This window comes from Notothenia rossii (assembly GCF_949606895.1).
Source record: "Notothenia rossii genome assembly, chromosome: 1".
Lineage (NCBI taxonomy): Eukaryota > Metazoa > Chordata > Actinopteri > Perciformes > Nototheniidae > Notothenia > Notothenia rossii.
The window spans coordinates 68,711,989-68,731,026 of NC_136912.1; the positions used below are offsets into that span (position 1 = coordinate 68,711,989).

Consider the following 19,038-nt stretch of genomic DNA (forward strand, 5'->3'; position numbering starts at 1 on the left):
ACTGCCCATGACTTAACTGTTTTTAATTAAATGGCTGCGGCTCAGGAGGTAGAGTGGTCGTTCACCATTCAAAATGTTGTGATCCGATCCCCAGCCCCTGCATCAACATGTCAATGTGTCCTTGGGCAAGATACTTAACTCCTACTTGGGGTCCGTGAATGAACACCACAATAAAGTTGGAACTTGAACTTAGCTGACCTAGTATTGACTGGTGGCACACTTCTCTCCTCCTACATGACCTCCATAAACCTCATCACTGCTATTCAGACTTATTTACGAGCTGGAGATGAAACGGTAGTAGCTTGCCACCAACAAGTGGGGCATGAGGGAGGTGTGTATTTCACATTGTTTATCTTACTTTACATTTGTCCTTCATCATGCTCATGAAGGACTCCTTAATACCCAGAACAGTGTTAAAACGGTCGTACACAGCGGGGAACCATGGCTGCAATGGTTCCTTCCAGCCGGACAAGTTACAAAACAAATAAAGGCCTGTATCCCCTAATGCCAGCCTGCTGAGCTGCAGCTGCGATGACACAGAAGGCCTAAGCTGTATAAACAAACGCCTGCATATTGTGGTGTTGTGGAAAAAAAGCGAGAGTAAACAGATGCAATGGGATGAGTTTTTTGTGCCACAACAATGTTGGATAGCTGTTTGAAGTCAAGGTCTGATAGCTAACCAGAGCTAAACATGAATTTACGGGACATTAAATATAACTTGATCCTTACCCTGAGCAATCCTTGGAAGTCTTAATTCTTGGACAAGGGTGGAAGTTTGACTTCCACCCTGGCCGTACTTTGACTTTTTAAGTTAAATAAAAGGAGTATTAATATTCTTCCGGACAGGTGCAGATTTATTTTCTCTCTGAAAGTGAAATGAGAAAATAAAATGAACAAGGTGATATTGGTGGGTTTCATTTTCAGCACATTATTTTTGCTGTCCAGCCTACAACTTTACTGTTCGGGTTCACTCTAGTTGCTCAAAAACATGCAGCACACTTCCTGGTCAGCACTGTACAGCAGATATGATTTACTCCTAAAAAGTTGTAGAGTTAGCAACAAGCTGATGAACATCGAGTAGCATTTAGCGTCTAGAGACAAATATTTTTCTGAGACGTTTGTTCAGAACAAAAACACAGCTGAGGTAACGTACAGTACATATTCTGAATCTGAAGATTGCAGATACCTGTTTATAGACATTATGAATACAAAATGTGTTTGTCTTTAGCTAACTTCTTGTTCTTGAGCTAACTTATTTAGCTTCTTCACTGACTTGGCTCTAACTTTGTCTGTCTGCTTTTCAATGCATGACAGGAAGTTTACAGTTTAAAAGCTTGTTTTTTAGGAGAACAAAAAACAATACAGTAAATAGTGCAGGGAAACCAAAAACTGTTACCTAAATGAGGCAGAAGAGCTTTGAAAAAGATTAGTCAAATGTTAATCCTCTGACGGTTTATCACTTGGCTAAAAAAAAATGGTGTCAGCTGATTAAAACAAAAGAATCTGACTTTAATTTTGAGACTCCACCAATAAGGTGAAATGTTCATGCAATGAACTCTTAGTGAGTTTATATCTGCGGGGCCATGGTGAATAGTTCATGACATATCACTAGATACTACCATAGCTGAATATTCACAATGCTGGACTCTGCCTAATGCATGACCCAGGAATGAATGCTTCCCTTAGCTGCAATTAAATAAGGTGTCATGCACTTGATACAGAATCTCGAGCGATTCAGCTGCCCAGTTTAACCCAACAGAAGTTAAAAACTGTGTGCCAGCTCCTTCTGCGTTTGCTCAGATTTCTCAGGCTCTTTGCCCAAGCACTAAAACATCTGTCAAAGAACTTGTTTGTAATTACACTCTTTCATTTGTGGAATTAAATGTGACGTCGCCGATACAGAATATACACCGGTCTAGACGCCGACTTGTGCCATGTCAGTGCTATAATGTGTTTACATACAATATAAGCCACTTTGACTATAAAAAATAAAAACATTACTGTACACTCCATGTAAAGTCTTGACCCTGAGTGTGAGAAAAGTATAACATTTTTATGATGGGTACATGCACAGGCTTTTGGAGCATGAAAGCAGGTCAATTGGACTAACAGATTCAGAGACAATTTTAAAGGTATGGATTTATATAGTATTTTTCTAGGATTAGCAACCACTCAAAACATTCATTGAAATTCATACACTGGTGCCACTTGGGGTTCAGATTTTGGAGAAGGACACTTTGACATGTAGAGTTCAGGAGCGAGGGATCAAACTGACATCCATTTATTGGCATATGTTAGTCTGGAGAGATCTCTGCTGCTTGTTAATGTTGTATGAATGCTCAGGAATACCTTTGAGGAATCACCTGACAGAAAAGCATTGACACATGTTTTGTTTTTTGTCCTCAATATTAATTAATAATCTACCTGTGTTTATTTTTTTGCACTTCTCTTGCAGATTATATGGTAATCCATGGAACTATGTCCACAGCAACTGTCTTCTTTGATCACAAATGTATGATCCTGGCTTAACAGTCTATTAATTTACCACTCCATCGTCGCTTGACTGTTACCAGGCAGCAGAAACATAGATGTGCTCCAGTTTCTAGAAATGATATCATGTCTGTGTGTTGTACTGACCATCCCCGTCCGCCATGAATGTGCTTCAGGTCAAGGCTTCCAATGGTGCCCTCAGTAATGTCGAACAAGGAAAGAAGTCTCTGCAGCCGACTGTGGTGGTCAGCTTGTTGGCCTATCTTTGCGCCCATACAGCTCTGACATTGTCAGGAATCTTTAAGGAATCTGCCTTCCTGATTATGATTCCAGGCCAAATTAAGTGCAGCTACTGGAAATCTGTGTCAAGTCAACAGGGTGCCACCCGTCACCAAAAGTCTGAATCAACTTGGAAGAAATACATTAAATCGTGATTTGATACATCTTTAAAACTCCGCTGCCACCACACCAGACGGTTACACAGCATATGAAGCTGAAAATACCTCACAGTAAATGCCGCTCTTAAAATGTACCTGACTGTGTGACGCACGTTGAGTACAGTCTAATATGGATTGAGCCTTCCTTGTTTCTACTGGTAGAGGTCAGAGAGCTGCAGCTGACTCACCCCCAACTACTTTGAGACCAGTTTAACAAGCGGCAAGGCTCCCATACCACGCCACAATACAGAAGACCAGAACAGACTCCATGGAACTTCTTTTGAAGTCATCATTGTAAAGCACACATTACAGGAATTCATTGTGTGATCACAAGGTTTGTTTGATGTTGTGAGAGTGGTACTATAGGTTTTAGATGCCTTCCTCTTATGATTTCTGAAAGCCTTTTGTTGACAGGGAATCTGGTCATTGTGCGTAACAGGTATGTTACAATTGTAATGCTTTTAAGATGCCCATGTAGAAAATAACAAATTCAATTAAAAAAAAAGACACGTTTTCTATATTCTTCTTGTTTACACACAAATATTTTAGATAAGTCACTTATCTTTATCAACGGGAGATTTTCCTCGTATAGCCTCATGTTTAAGTTCATGGTCTTTAGGTATGTCATTGATAAATGAATAACAGATGTTTTGTTGCTGTGTTTTGAAGCAGGTGGTAGCCAGGTCAGCCAGCAGATATTTGTTTAACTGTGCTGTCATTTACTACCTTTTTAATGTTTTATTTACAGATACAGACTTCCTCGCTCTTCCCAACATCATATAGTATGTTGCGTTTCAAGTCTGAACAACATGTCTGGCACTCTTTATCTTATCTCTGGGTTATCGAGCTGTTTAGGATAATTAAATAGTGTGCCAAATATAGCACAAGTGTGATGCTAACATTTAGCCCGGGGAGACACTCTTGCACTGATGTAAAGCGCTGCTAAACCCCTATAGCAACAGGCACCAGTGTCACCAATTAGCACAAAGAGAAGGTAGAGGGACAGGAGGGCGACAGAGGAGTGAGGGGGGGATTTAGCGTTGGATGGAAGACTGAGCTCCCTAATGGGAAGGTCAGGAGGACAAGGAAGGATGGTGATAAACAAAACAGATGATAATGAGGCGATCCTGTGACAGGCTGGTGTAACGGAGAGACTTGTGTTCTCTTCCAAAATGTTGTTTACTGTTGACACTAGCTACTTATCAAATAATACAAGGTAATTATGAAAATTGTGAACATATTAAAAGGATTTTAAGTTATTAAATGAGCATAATAATCACACTGAATCTTTAACTATGATGTTATTTTGTTTAAACCTACAATAAATATATATTTTTCAAAATGGTTTGATTTGGTTTCATGCGTTTATTGTTGTATTAATTTAGACGTATATATTGAGCACCTTGACATAGAGTAGGCAGTAAAGACAATGCACTTTGTGAGGGATGAGTCTTTAACCATATGTGATGTAATTTTATATAATGTATTTTGCGGGATGGATACATAAGTAGAGTACGGACAATAAATATAAATGATCTCATATTTATTCGTAACAAATTAGCTTGTTGCTCCTTCAAGTGAAAAAGATGAATGAAATATTGAGGTATTAACTATATATATCTATATATAATACCTACAGTACACTAACAAGCAAAGAGATTTCCCTTGTAAAAGGTTACAAACATGGAAGACATTTTGAAAAAACCCACTTTGTATCTTTCCTCATTACCGCCCCCCTGTCTCCCCCATGCTGTATCTCTCTCCTCTCGTAGAGACACATGGCGCTCTGGCATGCCACTCATTCCGTTATAACAAGCCACATTCCATGGAACACTTCCTCCTCTATGTCCCTGCTTGTGGTCCCTGGGTCCCAGAGCAAACCCCCTCCCCCTTCCCTCTTTCCTTCACCCGCCCCCTCTGGTGCTTATCCCTGGGCGTCTGTGGCTCCCACTGCAGAGAACCACAATCAGCCAGAGCTTTCCATTGAACTGTCTCTGTCTGCCTTGATGTTCACCCTGGATAATTTTGCTGCTCGGTGTGTGTAGGGAAGGAAGAGAGCATCCAGCATCAGGAACTAAACACAGCAAACCAGTGGAAACCTGGAGAGACTGACTCCATCACACCCATGAGAGACATGGGAGGAAAGGAGAAGAAGATTTTGGTAATGGCAAATGTTCCCAACTACCAAGGGTGAGTCCTCTGCTGCACGTTTGACCCATCTACACTGGCTTTTTGTGTTATTTCGCAAAATTGCAAAGTAATCTTAAACTTGAATGATGATCATGTTTTGAATTCTAACACCTTTTTTCCTGTGGTATCAGTTACGCACAGGGCAAGTAGCCACTTGTCCAGTTACATGGCACACTTATTTGTTACAATAGCTAACCCAGCTGCTGGTTTGTGATAATCTTTTGGTAAAAGGTCTATAATTAATCTATTCTAAATATGTTTTATTTAAATATGTTTTATTTAAAAAACACATAAATGAAATATTTATTTGGGCTTTAGAATGAAATAACACACCCGTCATGATGTCATGATGTAGATTTCAGTGCAATAGTTCAACAAAAACATATTTTTCCCAATTAAAAAGAATGTAAAATTCATTTTATGCATTTAAATGTATTTATGTAAGTTTTGTTGCTCTTACGGCGGTGGACTAAAATAGGAGCTCTGCTTTGTTCTTGGCATAATGTAAGAGTGCTTTGAGTAGAAGTTCTACAGTTACAATCTTCTGCAGAGGTTGCTGAGTTGTTGTCAGAGAGACGGATTGTAGGGGCTGTGGGCACCGAATACGTCTGTTAGAGCCCAAATGAGTGTGTATACCTACGTCAATGAAAGTGTTTGTGTGCAAAAGATCCAAATGTATTATTGGAGTTTGTGCCTTTTTAAAGTTACTCTCGTCTACTTACCATGTTTATTTATGCTTGTGTATTGTATATGGTTTGTACAGCAGAATTTCAGGGTCACCAGGGGATCGATAACAATTTGGCCCCCATTCCAAGAGAAACAGCGGTGATACCTTGATCATGACTTGGCTCAGGCAGTGTCGAAAGCTTCAGTGAGCTGGCAGGCTCGAGGGGAGGGAATGTGGAGTTTGGATGGGGAAAAATAAACCTGTTGGTCACTTGATACTGTCGTGTCAGGCAGTGTTTAATTTGATGCCTATTCATTTGAGAAGTGTCTGCAACCCCTTGAGTGTCCCCCTAATTAGGGAGTGTGGGCTGGGAAACAAGTTCAGTGTTTTTCATTTTTTCCAGGTAACGTTGTAGCTGAACAGTTTGTCCTTTAGCTGCATGTCTGTCCGTCTACATTCAAGGTCCCTTCAGAAGTCTGACACTGTATAGGTTTACTGTATTTTCCTGAATTTTGATTAATTAAACTGACCGAAGACACATTTGGATGAATCATAATGTCCTGTACTGTTCTATTCTCTCCTATACACACCTACTCAGAGACACCTCCCTCGCATTCCTATGGTTTATAGGCTTTGATTGCTGTTTCCATGTGAATACTAAATCAGGACAGCAGAGGCCCCTGAGAGAGAGAGAGAGACAGAAAGAGAGAGAGAGAGAAAGAGATATAGCACCCTGGAGCGAAGACTATCCATTGAAGGCAGCCGCTCATAAGGAGCCCCCAAATCTAGCCTGTTGCTGTTTCTTTGTCACAAACAAACCCAAGGACTTGGCATTACTTGCACACTTGTACTTAACATGTATATGCACATGAATGCATGTACACGTGAACACAACACTGGCAGACATGCATCCGACTGTGTCTCTGCTGGCCAGTTGATGTTATCTTGGCTTAAAGCGACTGCAACGTCTGTTTACCTAGCAGCAGATACACAAACAAACTCACCGCGATTTATTGAGCAATATTCAAGTCCGACTGAGTCCCACTGCTTATTATTAGCTTATTATTATTAGTATTTTATTTCAATGTTTCATATACTGCCACTCAAATCGAACTATCATTTTAAATGTCATTACATCAGAATATTCTCATAGCCAGAGAAACTGATTGTTAAATTATATATTTTAAATGGTTAAGACACCTTGTTTTTACCTTACCAAAGTAAACAAGAGTCCTCTGGGGTTCTATTTTTCAGTTGAGAAACTCACTGCTGACAGCTGTTGATAATCAATAAATTGGCAGATGTTCTAACTTACCTTGTTGTATTACATTCTAGTTTGATTAAGGGCCATTTATGAAGAGGGCACACATATTTCTTGTGGGCCTGGCTAGAAGACTTTATTTCCACTGAAATAGTTTTATTATACCACTCTTGACCCCTGTATCCTTGTCTATTACAAGATATAAAGAAAAGTGACACATAGTGTTTGTTATCACCTGTTGCTTACCATCTTTCATAGTGTCCCTCTTTGTATTGTTTCAATTGTCCTGAGCTTGTACAATTAGCCTGCTGAACTAAACCCACATCTATGTGTAGACTTTTAAAAAGCATTTTGGCACAATCCGAAACATGGAGAAATAATCTGACCCCTCCAATAAGCTTAATCAACACGTATCGGTCGTATGCTTTTATAAATTCCCTTAAACCCCATTGACAGCCATTATAAATACATTTTGGGATATTAAATTCCTGTGGGCAGGTTTCACAGTGATGTTTCCTCTCATCACTCTGCTCTTGTGGCACATTTGGCATTTTAGGGGGGGATCTAAGCGATGCCCCCCCCCCTTTTTTTGTTCTCTGGCTCTTACTCATCTAAAGTGGTGGAGTGGACTCATACAGTCCTCGGGGGTCTCCTTGATCCATTGCTACTTTAGGAAATATGAGCCGCATGCAGGGATTCCGATCAGTTACATGGAAGGATTATGATAGAGAAGACAGACAGGAACCCCCCTGCTATTTTATAGAGGGGGATTACCAAGGGACCGCCAAGCAAAGTAAACATACACAACTACGGCATCGCTTGGACAGCGACAGACTCAGCATTGGCATGCATGCTCACATAAAAAAACGCCACATACCATACACAAAACCCTTATGTAAGTGCTGGATAAGGCAACAACTGCAATGAGTCAAGTGACCACATTGGAGAGCAAACTAATCAGCTTTGATTCCTGTCTGCCTGGCAACAAGCCTTGTGACTGCTCTGCCTCCTAACGGTTTTTATCTTATGGGCCTTTTCCATTTTTGGTGATGGCGTGCCCCTTGACCCTCGCCCTGAATAAGGGGAACCCAAAAATAAAGCCCTTTAAAGTGAGTGGCCCGAGGTCACTCAGCCTCCCAGGAGGGCCAGTGATCCTCAGCGGCCAACACCATCAAAACAGGCGTAAGAGTTCTTAAAAGGCCTTCTTCAAAACATAGAGTTTAAAGAAACAGACGGGGTGTTGGATAGGTCAGAAAACTGTTGTGTCGCTCAGTGAGTGGTGGAGGAAGTACTCAGATTCCTTACTATAAATTCAAGCATTTATACAAATAGAACACCTACTTTCAGGTGTTTTTAGAAAACTAAAAGACAAATATAGTACCAGTACAATTTAGTTGAATATCTTAGCCATTATAAACATGTGCCTTGGAATTTGAAAGATGCAGATTACAGTGCATTAAGATTAGCTGAAATATTACTCCCCAATAGGTTAGGTTTTGAGAGAGAGTTTTGCAGGCTTGCTAAAGCTTATGTTCAGGAAAAATGGTAACCTATCAAATTAACTTCAGACCTCATGGTCACTTTGGCCCAAACACCTATTTTGTGATTCTCCTCAAAATATTAAGAACGTTATTAATGAAAGTAGTTTGTTATGATTGTGTAAATTGTCTGCAGGCCTCTCATGGTAATGACAAACAAACCAACAAAGATTGTTCAGACGGATACTCATGTTGAAATTCTGTAAAAGTTGTCTCAAAAAAAATCTTTGTATTTCTAATGACAAAACTGCATTTTATGACTTTATCCAGATAGTTGCTATTGTTTTTGGTTAATAATTCTAATACTGTAAACATATCTTGTCTTAAATACCTAATTTCAAAACAAGCCTCTACCTTGTACAATAAACTTCGTTATCTTCTTATTAACAATATAAACTAATGAGTGGTCTGAATGTATTGGCCACATTGGTGCATCGGCAGACCAAACCCATGGCCTCATATCCATAGGAAGTAAACAATTATAAGATCTGTAAATAAATCACAGAATGTAAAAAAGGCAATTTAAATAACATCGCCAGGTGCATCCCTGGCCTCTCGTTTGGTTTCAGCACAGGAGTTGTAATCCTGCCCCGAGATTCTGAAGAAAAGCCCCTGGCTGTTACATGCCCTGTGCATCAGGGACTCATGCAGCTTGTTGAAACTACAGCCCCTCTCTGACCTCTGTAATTGTTGAGCAAAGGCAGGACATTTACACTTGAGGCAGTGGCGCAAAAAGTGGGTATGCACTATATGCGACGCATAGGGGCGCCACACCAGTGGGGGCGCCCAACAAGCGATGGTAAAAAAAAAAAATTAAATTAAATAAAAATAAAATGGTATTTTCTTTATGTTTCTAAATAGTTTCTGCATTTCCTTAAGGTTTTAAAACATTTTAGAGGAGTAATATGCTAGAGAAGGGCGCCCTATCTCATAAGATTCCATCATAGAATTTTGACATAGAGGAGGGAGCACGAGCAGGGACGCCGTGAACACTGAGGAGCAGGCGCTCGTTGTGAGTTAACGTCAAAAAGAAATCATGGATAAACCAAAAAAGCGGTCGGGGGCAGAAAATAGAAAAAGAAAGAGGGAAAAGGAGACGGCGTGTCAAGGGATGCGACAACAGCTAAATAAGTGGATGTTGAAAGGCAACAGGTAGGAATAGGATGATTTAAAGTGTGACGTCTGTCTGTGCTTGGAAATATTGACTGGCTAGCGTATGCTAACACTGGGCATGTAGCAGCCAAAGGTGGGTGGGTTTATGGCTAGCTTAGAATATGCAAACCAATGTTGCTGCGCCAGCGCTGACATGGAAAGTATGAGGTAGCATGTACAATAAATGACAAGAATCTGGAAAACATAACTAATGCAATAACTCTGGTTTATCATGGAATCATGCACACATTTGCTACCAAATAAGAGGCTTGCAAATGTCAGTTCATGTTAACAGACTGTTCTCAGATTGGCTAGTGTTTGCTAACACTAGCAGCTGAAGTGTGGTTTACGGCTAGCTTTAATGCAAACCGATGTTTCTGACATTTAGATTTTGGTTAAACCCCATGCATGTCACGTCCAAATTGTATTAAGGTAAAATAACAACTGGTAAATATAAGGTAGCATGCACAATAAATGTCAAGAAGCTGGAAAACATAGCTAACCATGGAATCATTTAAATATGTTGTGCTGCCATTAGCTGTCTATGTTAGCTGTGCTGTCAGACATACAGGCTATACATCTGTTTGGTGACACAGAAGCTGTTATTACAGGGTCACATCTCTTTACAGGTCTGTGCTAAGTAGCTCTCCGTATTTGTTCTTTTAAAATTCAAAATGTGAATGTACTTTCAACAGCAGCACAACCTTACACGGCATAATAGTGTTTTTTATTTGTTCTTTTAAAATCCAAAATGTGAATGTACTTTCAACAGCAGCACAACCTTACACGGCATAATAGTGTTGTTTTTTTTATTATTAAGTTGCCTTATCACTGGGCTGATATAATAATTTAATTTAGACAGCTGCTTTAACAGTGAATTCATTTTATTCAGGTGTGAGGATGGTGGCTCAGGAAAGACAGGGGAAGGCAACAGGTAGGTCTAACATTAGGTGTAAGTGTAGGGGTCTTGATACCAACAGATTCATTTCTTAATATTATTTTAATATTATTAATAAGGAAAAACTAATATGGAAAATCTATTTCATAATGTTTGTTTGACAATATATCTTAGTGGAAAAGAACACAGGCAAGGAGTGAATGAGACAGACATGAGGTCGGCGATGGCATCAAGTAGAGATGAGACCAGTGATGATGTCAGGTAGTAGGAGTTCTATTAGTTTGACCACACAAAACTCAATGTCCAGTATGGTTTGAAGTTCTGTTGACCAACCTATTCACTGTGTCCTTTTTGGGGATAATAGTGCAGACAGAGATGGAGAGCCACTCACCACAGAGGTGGAATTTGAGGAGATTGTCGAACCGAGAGGTGACGATGAGGTGGAAGAGAATGTCGAACCGAGAGGTGAAGATGAGGTGGAAGAGAATGTGGAACAGAGAGGTGAAGATGAGGTGGAAGAGAATGTCGAACCGAGAGGTGAAGATGAGGTGGAAGAGAATGTGGAACAGAGAGGTGAAGATGAGGTGGAAGAGAATGTCGAACAGAGAGGTGAAGATGAGGTTGTGGAACAGAGAGGTGAAGAGGAGAGGGCTGAGTCAAGGCCTTACTCAGAAGATCCATCAGACTGGCCACCACCACATCAGATTGGGGACTCATTTAGGCAGTGTGTTGTTGAAAATGGCCCACACAAATGTCCTGATGGGCCATATCCAAGATCAGAGAAGTCTAGAAGGTGTTTTTCGAAAGCGTATTGTTTTCGCACAATGTCAAATGGAGAGAAAGTTGCACGAGATTGGTTACTGTATTCTAAAAGTACGAATAAGGTGTATTGTTTTGCGTGTAAACTTTTCGGTGGAGCTAGCGTTGTTGACACACGCTTTGTGGTGGGATATAATAACTGGCAGAGTCTTTCAAAAACGCTGCAGCACCATGAAACCAGTGGTTTACACATCAACGCGTATCTTTTGTGGAAAGAATTAACATCTCGCTTACGCCTTGGTAAGACAATTGACAGTACCTTGCAAAAAGCCATAGAAGCTGAAAAGGCACACTGGAGAAGCGTGTTAACGAGAGTGATCGATTGCATACTCTTTCTCGCAGAAAGGAACTTGCCACTGAGGGGGAAGAATGCTACATTAGGAGATCCTAAAAATGGAAATTTTCTGGGTGTCCTTGAGGTCATAGCACGATATGATGTCACACTAGCAGAGCATCTTAGAAAGGTAGCGGCTAAAAAAACCACAGGATATCTTTCCTGGTGCACTCAGAATGAATTTTTAGATTCAATTGCAGACTGTGTACTTGGTAAAATTTGTGCCCAGGTCAAAGCCTCCAAGTACTTTGCTGTGGAGTTGGATTGCACTCCTGACATTTCAAAGCAGGAGCAGGCCTCAGTCATAATCCGGTATGTTCATACGGACGACAAAAAGAAAGCCACCATCAATGAGTCTTTTGTTGGCTTCATAGTTGTGAAGGACACAACTGGTAAAGGTCTCACAGAAACACAGGGCGACTGTGGCTGTGAGGTAGTGTGGTCGTCTTTCAACCAGAAGGTTGTGGGTTCGATCCCAGCCCATGCAGTCAACATGTCGATGTATCCTTGGGCAAGATACTTAACCCTGAGTTGCTCCCGATGGCATGGCCAACGGTGTGTGAATGTTAGGTCCTAGAGTAAGGTACACTGCTCTGTATGAATGGGTTCGAATGGGTGAATGACATGTAGTATGTAAAGCGCTTTGAGGGGTCTTAAAGACTGGATAAAGCGCTATATAAGTACAGTCCATTTACCATTTACCATTTACACTGACTGGGGTGCTGGATAGCCTGGGGTTGGAGTTGAAGAATTGTAGGGGACAGAGTTATGACAATGGCTCGAATATGAGAGGTATACACAAAGGTGTTCAAGCCTTGGTGCAGCAGAAGTGTCCAGAGGCACTATTTATCCCCTGCTGTAGCCACAGTCTCAACCTTCTCCTATGTGATGCTGCATCATCAAACAGAGTGTGTCTTACCTTTTTTGGCACTATCCAGAGACTATACACCATTTTTTCAGCTTCGGTGAAGAGGTGGGATATCCTCAAAGAGTTTGTGGACATTACTCTAAAGCCTCTCAGTGAAACCAGGTGGGAGGCGAAAATAGACTCTGTCAAAGCTGTGCGTTTCCAGTTAGGGGGGATTCTTGACGCTTTGGAAAAGCTTGAGGAAGTGGAAAAAGACGGCAAAACAGTCTCAGAGGCAAAGTCGCTCTCTGGCGAGATTGTTACCATGGAGTTTCTGATGTGCCTCTTGATTTGGTATGATCTATTGTCAGAGATCACGTTTGTTAGCAAGGCAATGCAAGCAGTGAACATTTCGATGGACACTGCCATAAGGATGATCGATTCTCTGAAAGAATTCTTCTGTAAGTATAGAGAGGAGGGGTTTCAGAAATCCCTTGACATTGCACGCAGACTAGCCATTGAGATGGATGCTTCCCCTGACTTTAAGGAAAGACGTTGCAGAAAGCAAAAGAGATTTCATGGAGATGATTCAAGCACTGGCCATTTTGAACAGGAACCTGAGACCCATTTTAGGTGCATGGTTTTTAATGTTATTGTTGACACTGTAATTCAGGAGTTGTCTGACAGATTTTGCAATCTTCAGCTTGTGTCCGAAAAGTTTAAGTTCATTTACAAAATGGAACACATGACAAAAGCTGAGTTGGAGGAATCAGTGACAAGATATGCACTGGCTACCGATGATGTTTCAAGGGATATCATTCAGGAAATTTACCCAGCAAGCCGTCTACTTAGGGGGCATGAAAAGGCTCTGGATAAACTAAATGTCCTCCTACAGGAGAACCTTGATTTGGTTTTCCCAAATCTGACAGTAGCCCTGAGAGTTTTCCTGACAATGCCTATAACAGTTGCCTCTGCCGAGAGATCATTCAGCAAGCTAAAGCTGATTAAAACATACCTTCGTTCCAACATGAGCAATGATCGCTTAACCCAATTAGCAGTCATTTCAATTGAAAACAGTGTGGCACGAACTGTTTCATTCGATGCAATACTAGATAAATGGGCAAGTGCAAAGGCACGCCATGTTACGATTTAGTAGCAACTAAAGAGTGCTCTACTACAATCTCAGGTAGCAACATTTTTACATAAGCTACATCATTTTTTAATTTTTTTTATTTATTAGCTTATTTGTCAGGGGCCGTGTACAAGACAGTTCAGGTACCAGAGTTAGCTATAAAGTGATTTACATCTGTGGTTGTTGTTAACAGAGTGTGTTCTAATGGATCTTTGTAAGCTTACTTTTGCATTTTAATGTTTTAATGTTTTATGTTGCATTGATTATAATGATTGTAAATGTGTAAATTTGTTTATTATTTAATGACGGTAGACCTACAGTGGCTGATATGCTTTAAAATAAACCCTTATTATTTAAAGGCCATGTCCAGCAGACTTATTTATTTATTATTACTATATATATATATATATATAATATATATATAAAAAACATTTTTTTGGGGGGGGGCGCCAACATTGTTGCTGCATACCCCCCTGACACAGGGCAGCTGCGCCCCTGACTTGAGGTATAAATATCCCCAGTGATCTTCAATGACTCCCCCAGAGGCTCAACAGGTAGAGCGCAGCAGAAAGCCAGCTGTCGCCAGCAGGCGTCAGGCAGGATTTCTCCACCCTATCATCCGTCATCCCAGCCGGATCAGAGACACTGTGCCCACTGAAGGCCTGTTCAAAGCATATGTTGGGCCCTGCTATTTCAACACTGTAGATTAGAGTTGAGCAATTGGTAAGGGAAGGGATTTCGCTATACTGTTTATGCCGACGCAGTAATCCCTTTAGAGTCAGGCAAGTAAAAGCCATGTCGTTGTTGGATTTAGGTATTTCATTGTCTTATCTTTCTGGTTAGTTTAACTCTAGATTGTTTCTTAATTAAATAGGGTTGTAAAGAAAGATTACTATGTGCAATTTATTTTTACAACATTTATTTTGCATATTTTCTCTTTTTTATATATTAATTTGAGTAGTAGCCCATAACACTTTGCAGAAGCAAATGTGTTCTTTTCAAATAGCTTGTTTTGCCTTGACCACCAGTCGGAATAAAAAAGATTTAAACCAGAAATGTTCAAACACAACACCTTTCTCTTGATGGATGATGGAGAAAGCATTCATTTTCCAATTTATTTTAAATGTTAATAAACAGCTTGATGTAATTTCAGGTCAGACAAGAGGACGCTGTGTAATGAGTCTGTTTCTGGCAAGAAGAACGTTCAACTTTCCTCATCTGCTGTACCACCACCGATACCCATGTCCCCCGTCGTAGAAAAGATGGAGGGGCTGAAGGCGATCCGCAACCGCAGCAACAGCCTACGTCTGGGCCGACTGGCCTTCTACCGGCACCTGGAGAAGGTGGAGACCATGCGCTGCTTCTGGGAGCTCAAACATGTGGAGCTGGAGGGAGGGAACCAGCAGGTAACAGGCTCTGCCTTTTTTTCTCCTCACCCTTATCGTTCACATAGAACTAATGCACCAGCTTCCTAAGAACTGGGGTTGATCAGAGAAAGTGGTGTGTTCACTGGTTTCTGGTACTCCCTACTTCCTTTTGTGTTTTAACTTTTTTAAGGACACTTTAGTAGAAAAACTCCATACCCTGATGCTTTTGAAAGGATAACTTGTCAAAAAAAAAAAACTTCTACATTTACTAGAATTTAGTATAAAGTATATTCAACTGTTGTGGAAAAGAAAATTGTGTCATACAAGAAAAAAACAGTATGGCTCTTAAAATCCTAATCTTAATCCCTCTTTTTGCTGACCAAATATAAAATAATGAGCAACTGAATCAAACATTGACCCTTAGGTCCACCATACAGTCGGTTACGGTAGTTAAGAGTGCATGAGATCTGCCGCTGTACGTGTGCCCCCTGATTGGACTGCTGCCATGTGTCACAATCAGCAGTTTGTGCAGAGGGGAGGAAGAGGTGAACTGAAATAAACCATCACAAACACTATTCCGCTTCAATGCACCTGTTGGCAGGAACACCATGCACCAACAGGTGGAATATAACAAGCTCACTAAAGCTATCTGCAGATCTTTTTGTGTTTTTATGGTCTCTTTGAACCTGCTCAACCAAAATATCTGTCACCCTCACACACAATTATATTTAACATCAATTTGCTTAGCTGCCACAAGATGGCAGCCCTGGCCAGATTGCAATACTCATTTGGAAAAATGAATACAGGAACCTTGCAGTTATTACCTTGAGTTATTGTTAAAACTTTATAACACAACCCCAGGCACTCGAGTTGTGAGTAACCAAAGGGAGCTCAGTCAATAGGAACTACTTATAGATTATGATGAAAAAGTCAAATTGACTGTCATCAGGCAGGTATTAGAATAAGTAACTGTAGAGCTGGCTGAAGAGGCCTTTGTAAAAGTTATTTTTAGGAATTTGTTCTCATTCAAAGTTAGTCTGATGAAGGGCAGAATATATTTTGATAATTTTTTATGATAAATAATTATTTGTTTCCCTGGCACAAAATAAATGAAAAACAGGCAAAAAAGAAACAGAAAAACGTTGGCATTGGTATGGATAAAGGCCAAAATGACATGTGCAATTTACTGCTGACTGTACTGACCTACAATAGAATCAACAAGCAACAGGGATTATCTTTGTAACCTAAAAAAAAAAAACTTGCCAACAGGTACATTTGAACAAATACTATTGAGTGAATATGAAGGACTTCAGAAAAAACATAAAATATATGTTTCTCAAGTGTTCTATACATATTGTGATAATATGATTTGTAAATAATTTTGGCCACAATTATCATGTAGTGAAATCTGATACTGTGGTTTGTGTTGTAAATATGTAGACTAACAGTTATTAAATATAAAGCGTGGAGGTGTAGAAGTTGTTCATTTCCTTCACTCATCGTTGGAAACAACTCTTGCTAAGAGTAATTATAATTATTTCCTATGTTTGTGACCAATTCAGACGCTTTTTAAATATTATTTATAACCTATGAAGAACCATGATAAGTTCTACACTCTTTCATATGTATGGTCTGATCTCAGTATAACTACTGTAGATGTAGGCAAACTTAGCATTTACATTATGTTTGGAATTTATTTTCTTGTCTGTCCAACTATAAATCAGTGCTGCTCTCAAAGTGACCACCAGGGAGCGCTAAAGGGAACGATTTATACACATGCAATTTAAGATCCTCAGCCTATGATAGGGCCAAGTAAATATCTCTCACCCTCCACTCTATCTCTGAACTCTGACCTTCACTCTGTCCTTACTTCCCCCCTGGTTTTCCCTCCTTCGTTTGTAGTCTTCTTCCACTACTTGTAACAGTTCCAGGAACATGCAGGTCAGCCACCAGATCCACCAGCTTCATTAACAAACGCTGTCACTCCAGCCCTGCTCTAATTCCCACTGGGGAATATTTCCCCTCCCAGGGGTCCTGCTCTGTAACCCCTCGTCCCGCCCCACACCTGTTGGCTTAAATTAAGGTTTTAGACTGTTCCAGAAGTTTATGAATTTATGACAACCTGCTCACTTTAGCTGCATGAAAAAAGTGTTTTTCTTCTCTATTTGGATAATAATAAATTTAAAACATTGGCAAATATCAACTGGCAATCTCTATACCCGTTTCCATTTAAATACATTTTTCTTTGTGAGATAAATAGTATAGGTGTTAATTTTAGGTTTGGCAGGTTATGGGGCGGGATCTGATCTGCTGGACTGCAGTGGTTTCATTCCACTATCCAGAATAAATAATACCATCCAGACACATAGCTGTCACACACACACAGAGGCATTCAAAGTCCAAATAGGAAACTGTGCAGTCCTCTGCTGACAGCACAAATAAATTGGATCTGCACATCTTAATTTATAGATTGTGTGTCCTGAATACAACATATATTATTTCCATCTTTCCCCCTCTCTTCAGCACTTTTGATTTACTGTGCAACATGTGCCACAAACAGGATAAACTTAGCACCACACAGATGCAGGTGTTTGTTTACATGCGTGCGTGATTGTTGACCTGTTTGCATATCGTATGCATCTGCAATGATGCATGCACATGTTCGTTTGTCAGGTACAGAGAAACAAATCGTCTGCCTGACACTTATACTTAGGAGTACGCACGCATTAAGTGCTGTGTCCGAGGTTAAAGGATATCAGGGGGGTCTCACCCACATGCCAGCAGCAGCGGGAGGCATCTGATTCTGCGTACAGCAACGACACCCTGAACCCAACACCACCTGTCCCGTTCTTGTCTAGGAGACAGCATGTTCTCTCCTTTTAGGTCCTGCTGGTGGGAGGCAGGGAGGAAGCCAGGGTGGCGGGTGAAGGGTTCACTTGCTGGGCAGGGAGCTTGACAGCACAGAGACTTTTCTTGTCCGAGTCTGTGGTGAGCAAGAGACTGATCATTCAGCTGCAGGAGCGCGACTATTTCATAATCAATGTGTCGCCACATGTCAACAACTCGTTGTCCGCCATTTGAGACCCCTTCGCCAAAGGAGGCCGAGAGGCTGAGATAAGACCCTCGGCCCGGGACAGGAAGCGGAAGGCTTCGATCATGGAGAACTTATTCAGGGATAAAGATGTTTGGATATTAGGGAGTATTTGTCTGGTTGCTACTTTCCTGTGGGGACGCCTGTGGAAAATATTCTCCACCAAGAAGAGGGGGAGGAAAACCCAGTCTGCAGACTTACAGGTAATACAGCCTGAGGGGGGGGTGTGCACCTGTGCTATAGTTCAACAGGTGAAATTGGGAACATGCCAGAAGTTCATTCAATCTGAGTGAATAGCAGGACGGTTGTAAAAAAAGACATCAACACGTTTGTTTTTATTGTACTCAGCTGTCATGTTGAGGATTAAGGCTGAGCCCAACATGCTGCAGGCCTGCATGAACCGGAAATGATCTCATGGATGTTATCACGTTATCACCCGTACTGAAGCTGCCTTGATGCCAAACTAGATTTTCATTTATTGTTTCTTTGACAGGTTTGGCTAAATTCGGTATTGTTTGTTGCCTTTTTACCAGAGAGTAATGTTTTACTGTTTGTTAGTCATTAAGATAGCAAGAATGTTTTTAACAAGCTGTTACAAATTTGGTATAAAGTTAGGCCATAGACCAAGGGACAGGTGACAAGATTTTGTTCTGGAAGTTCTTTAGATAACATCAATGGATGCACATATTTAAACATTATTTGCTGCAAAACATTAAAATATTGGAAAAAACAAACTTGCATTTAGATCTGAAACATAAGCACCTTAGACACAATCATGTCAACATTTTCTGATAAGGCATTGTCCATCTTTTAAT

General features: G+C 40.6%; 2 protein-coding genes across 2 annotated transcripts in view; both read left to right on the forward strand.

Annotated features, from left to right (window-relative positions):
* Positions 1-4,910: 4,910 nt before the first annotated feature.
* Positions 4,911-18,213, forward strand: LOC307019408 (uncharacterized protein; the record flags this gene model as incomplete). The annotated part of the gene is made up of 3 exons (XM_079650269.1): positions 4,911-5,117; positions 14,919-15,171; positions 18,016-18,213. Exons 1-3 carry the CDS (start codon positions 5,053-5,055, stop codon positions 18,211-18,213), a joined length of 516 nt encoding a protein of 171 aa, XP_079506395.1. The 5' UTR covers positions 4,911-5,052.
* The window catches only part of mylk4b (myosin light chain kinase family, member 4b), a 29,564-nt gene continuing 28,530 nt past the window's right edge, over positions 18,005-19,038 (forward strand). Inside the window, exon 1 of the mRNA XM_079677467.1 lies at positions 18,005-18,426. Coding sequence (XP_079533593.1) covers positions 18,289-18,426 — 138 coding nt within the window. The 5' untranslated portion in view covers positions 18,005-18,288. The remainder of the gene's footprint in view (positions 18,427-19,038) is intronic.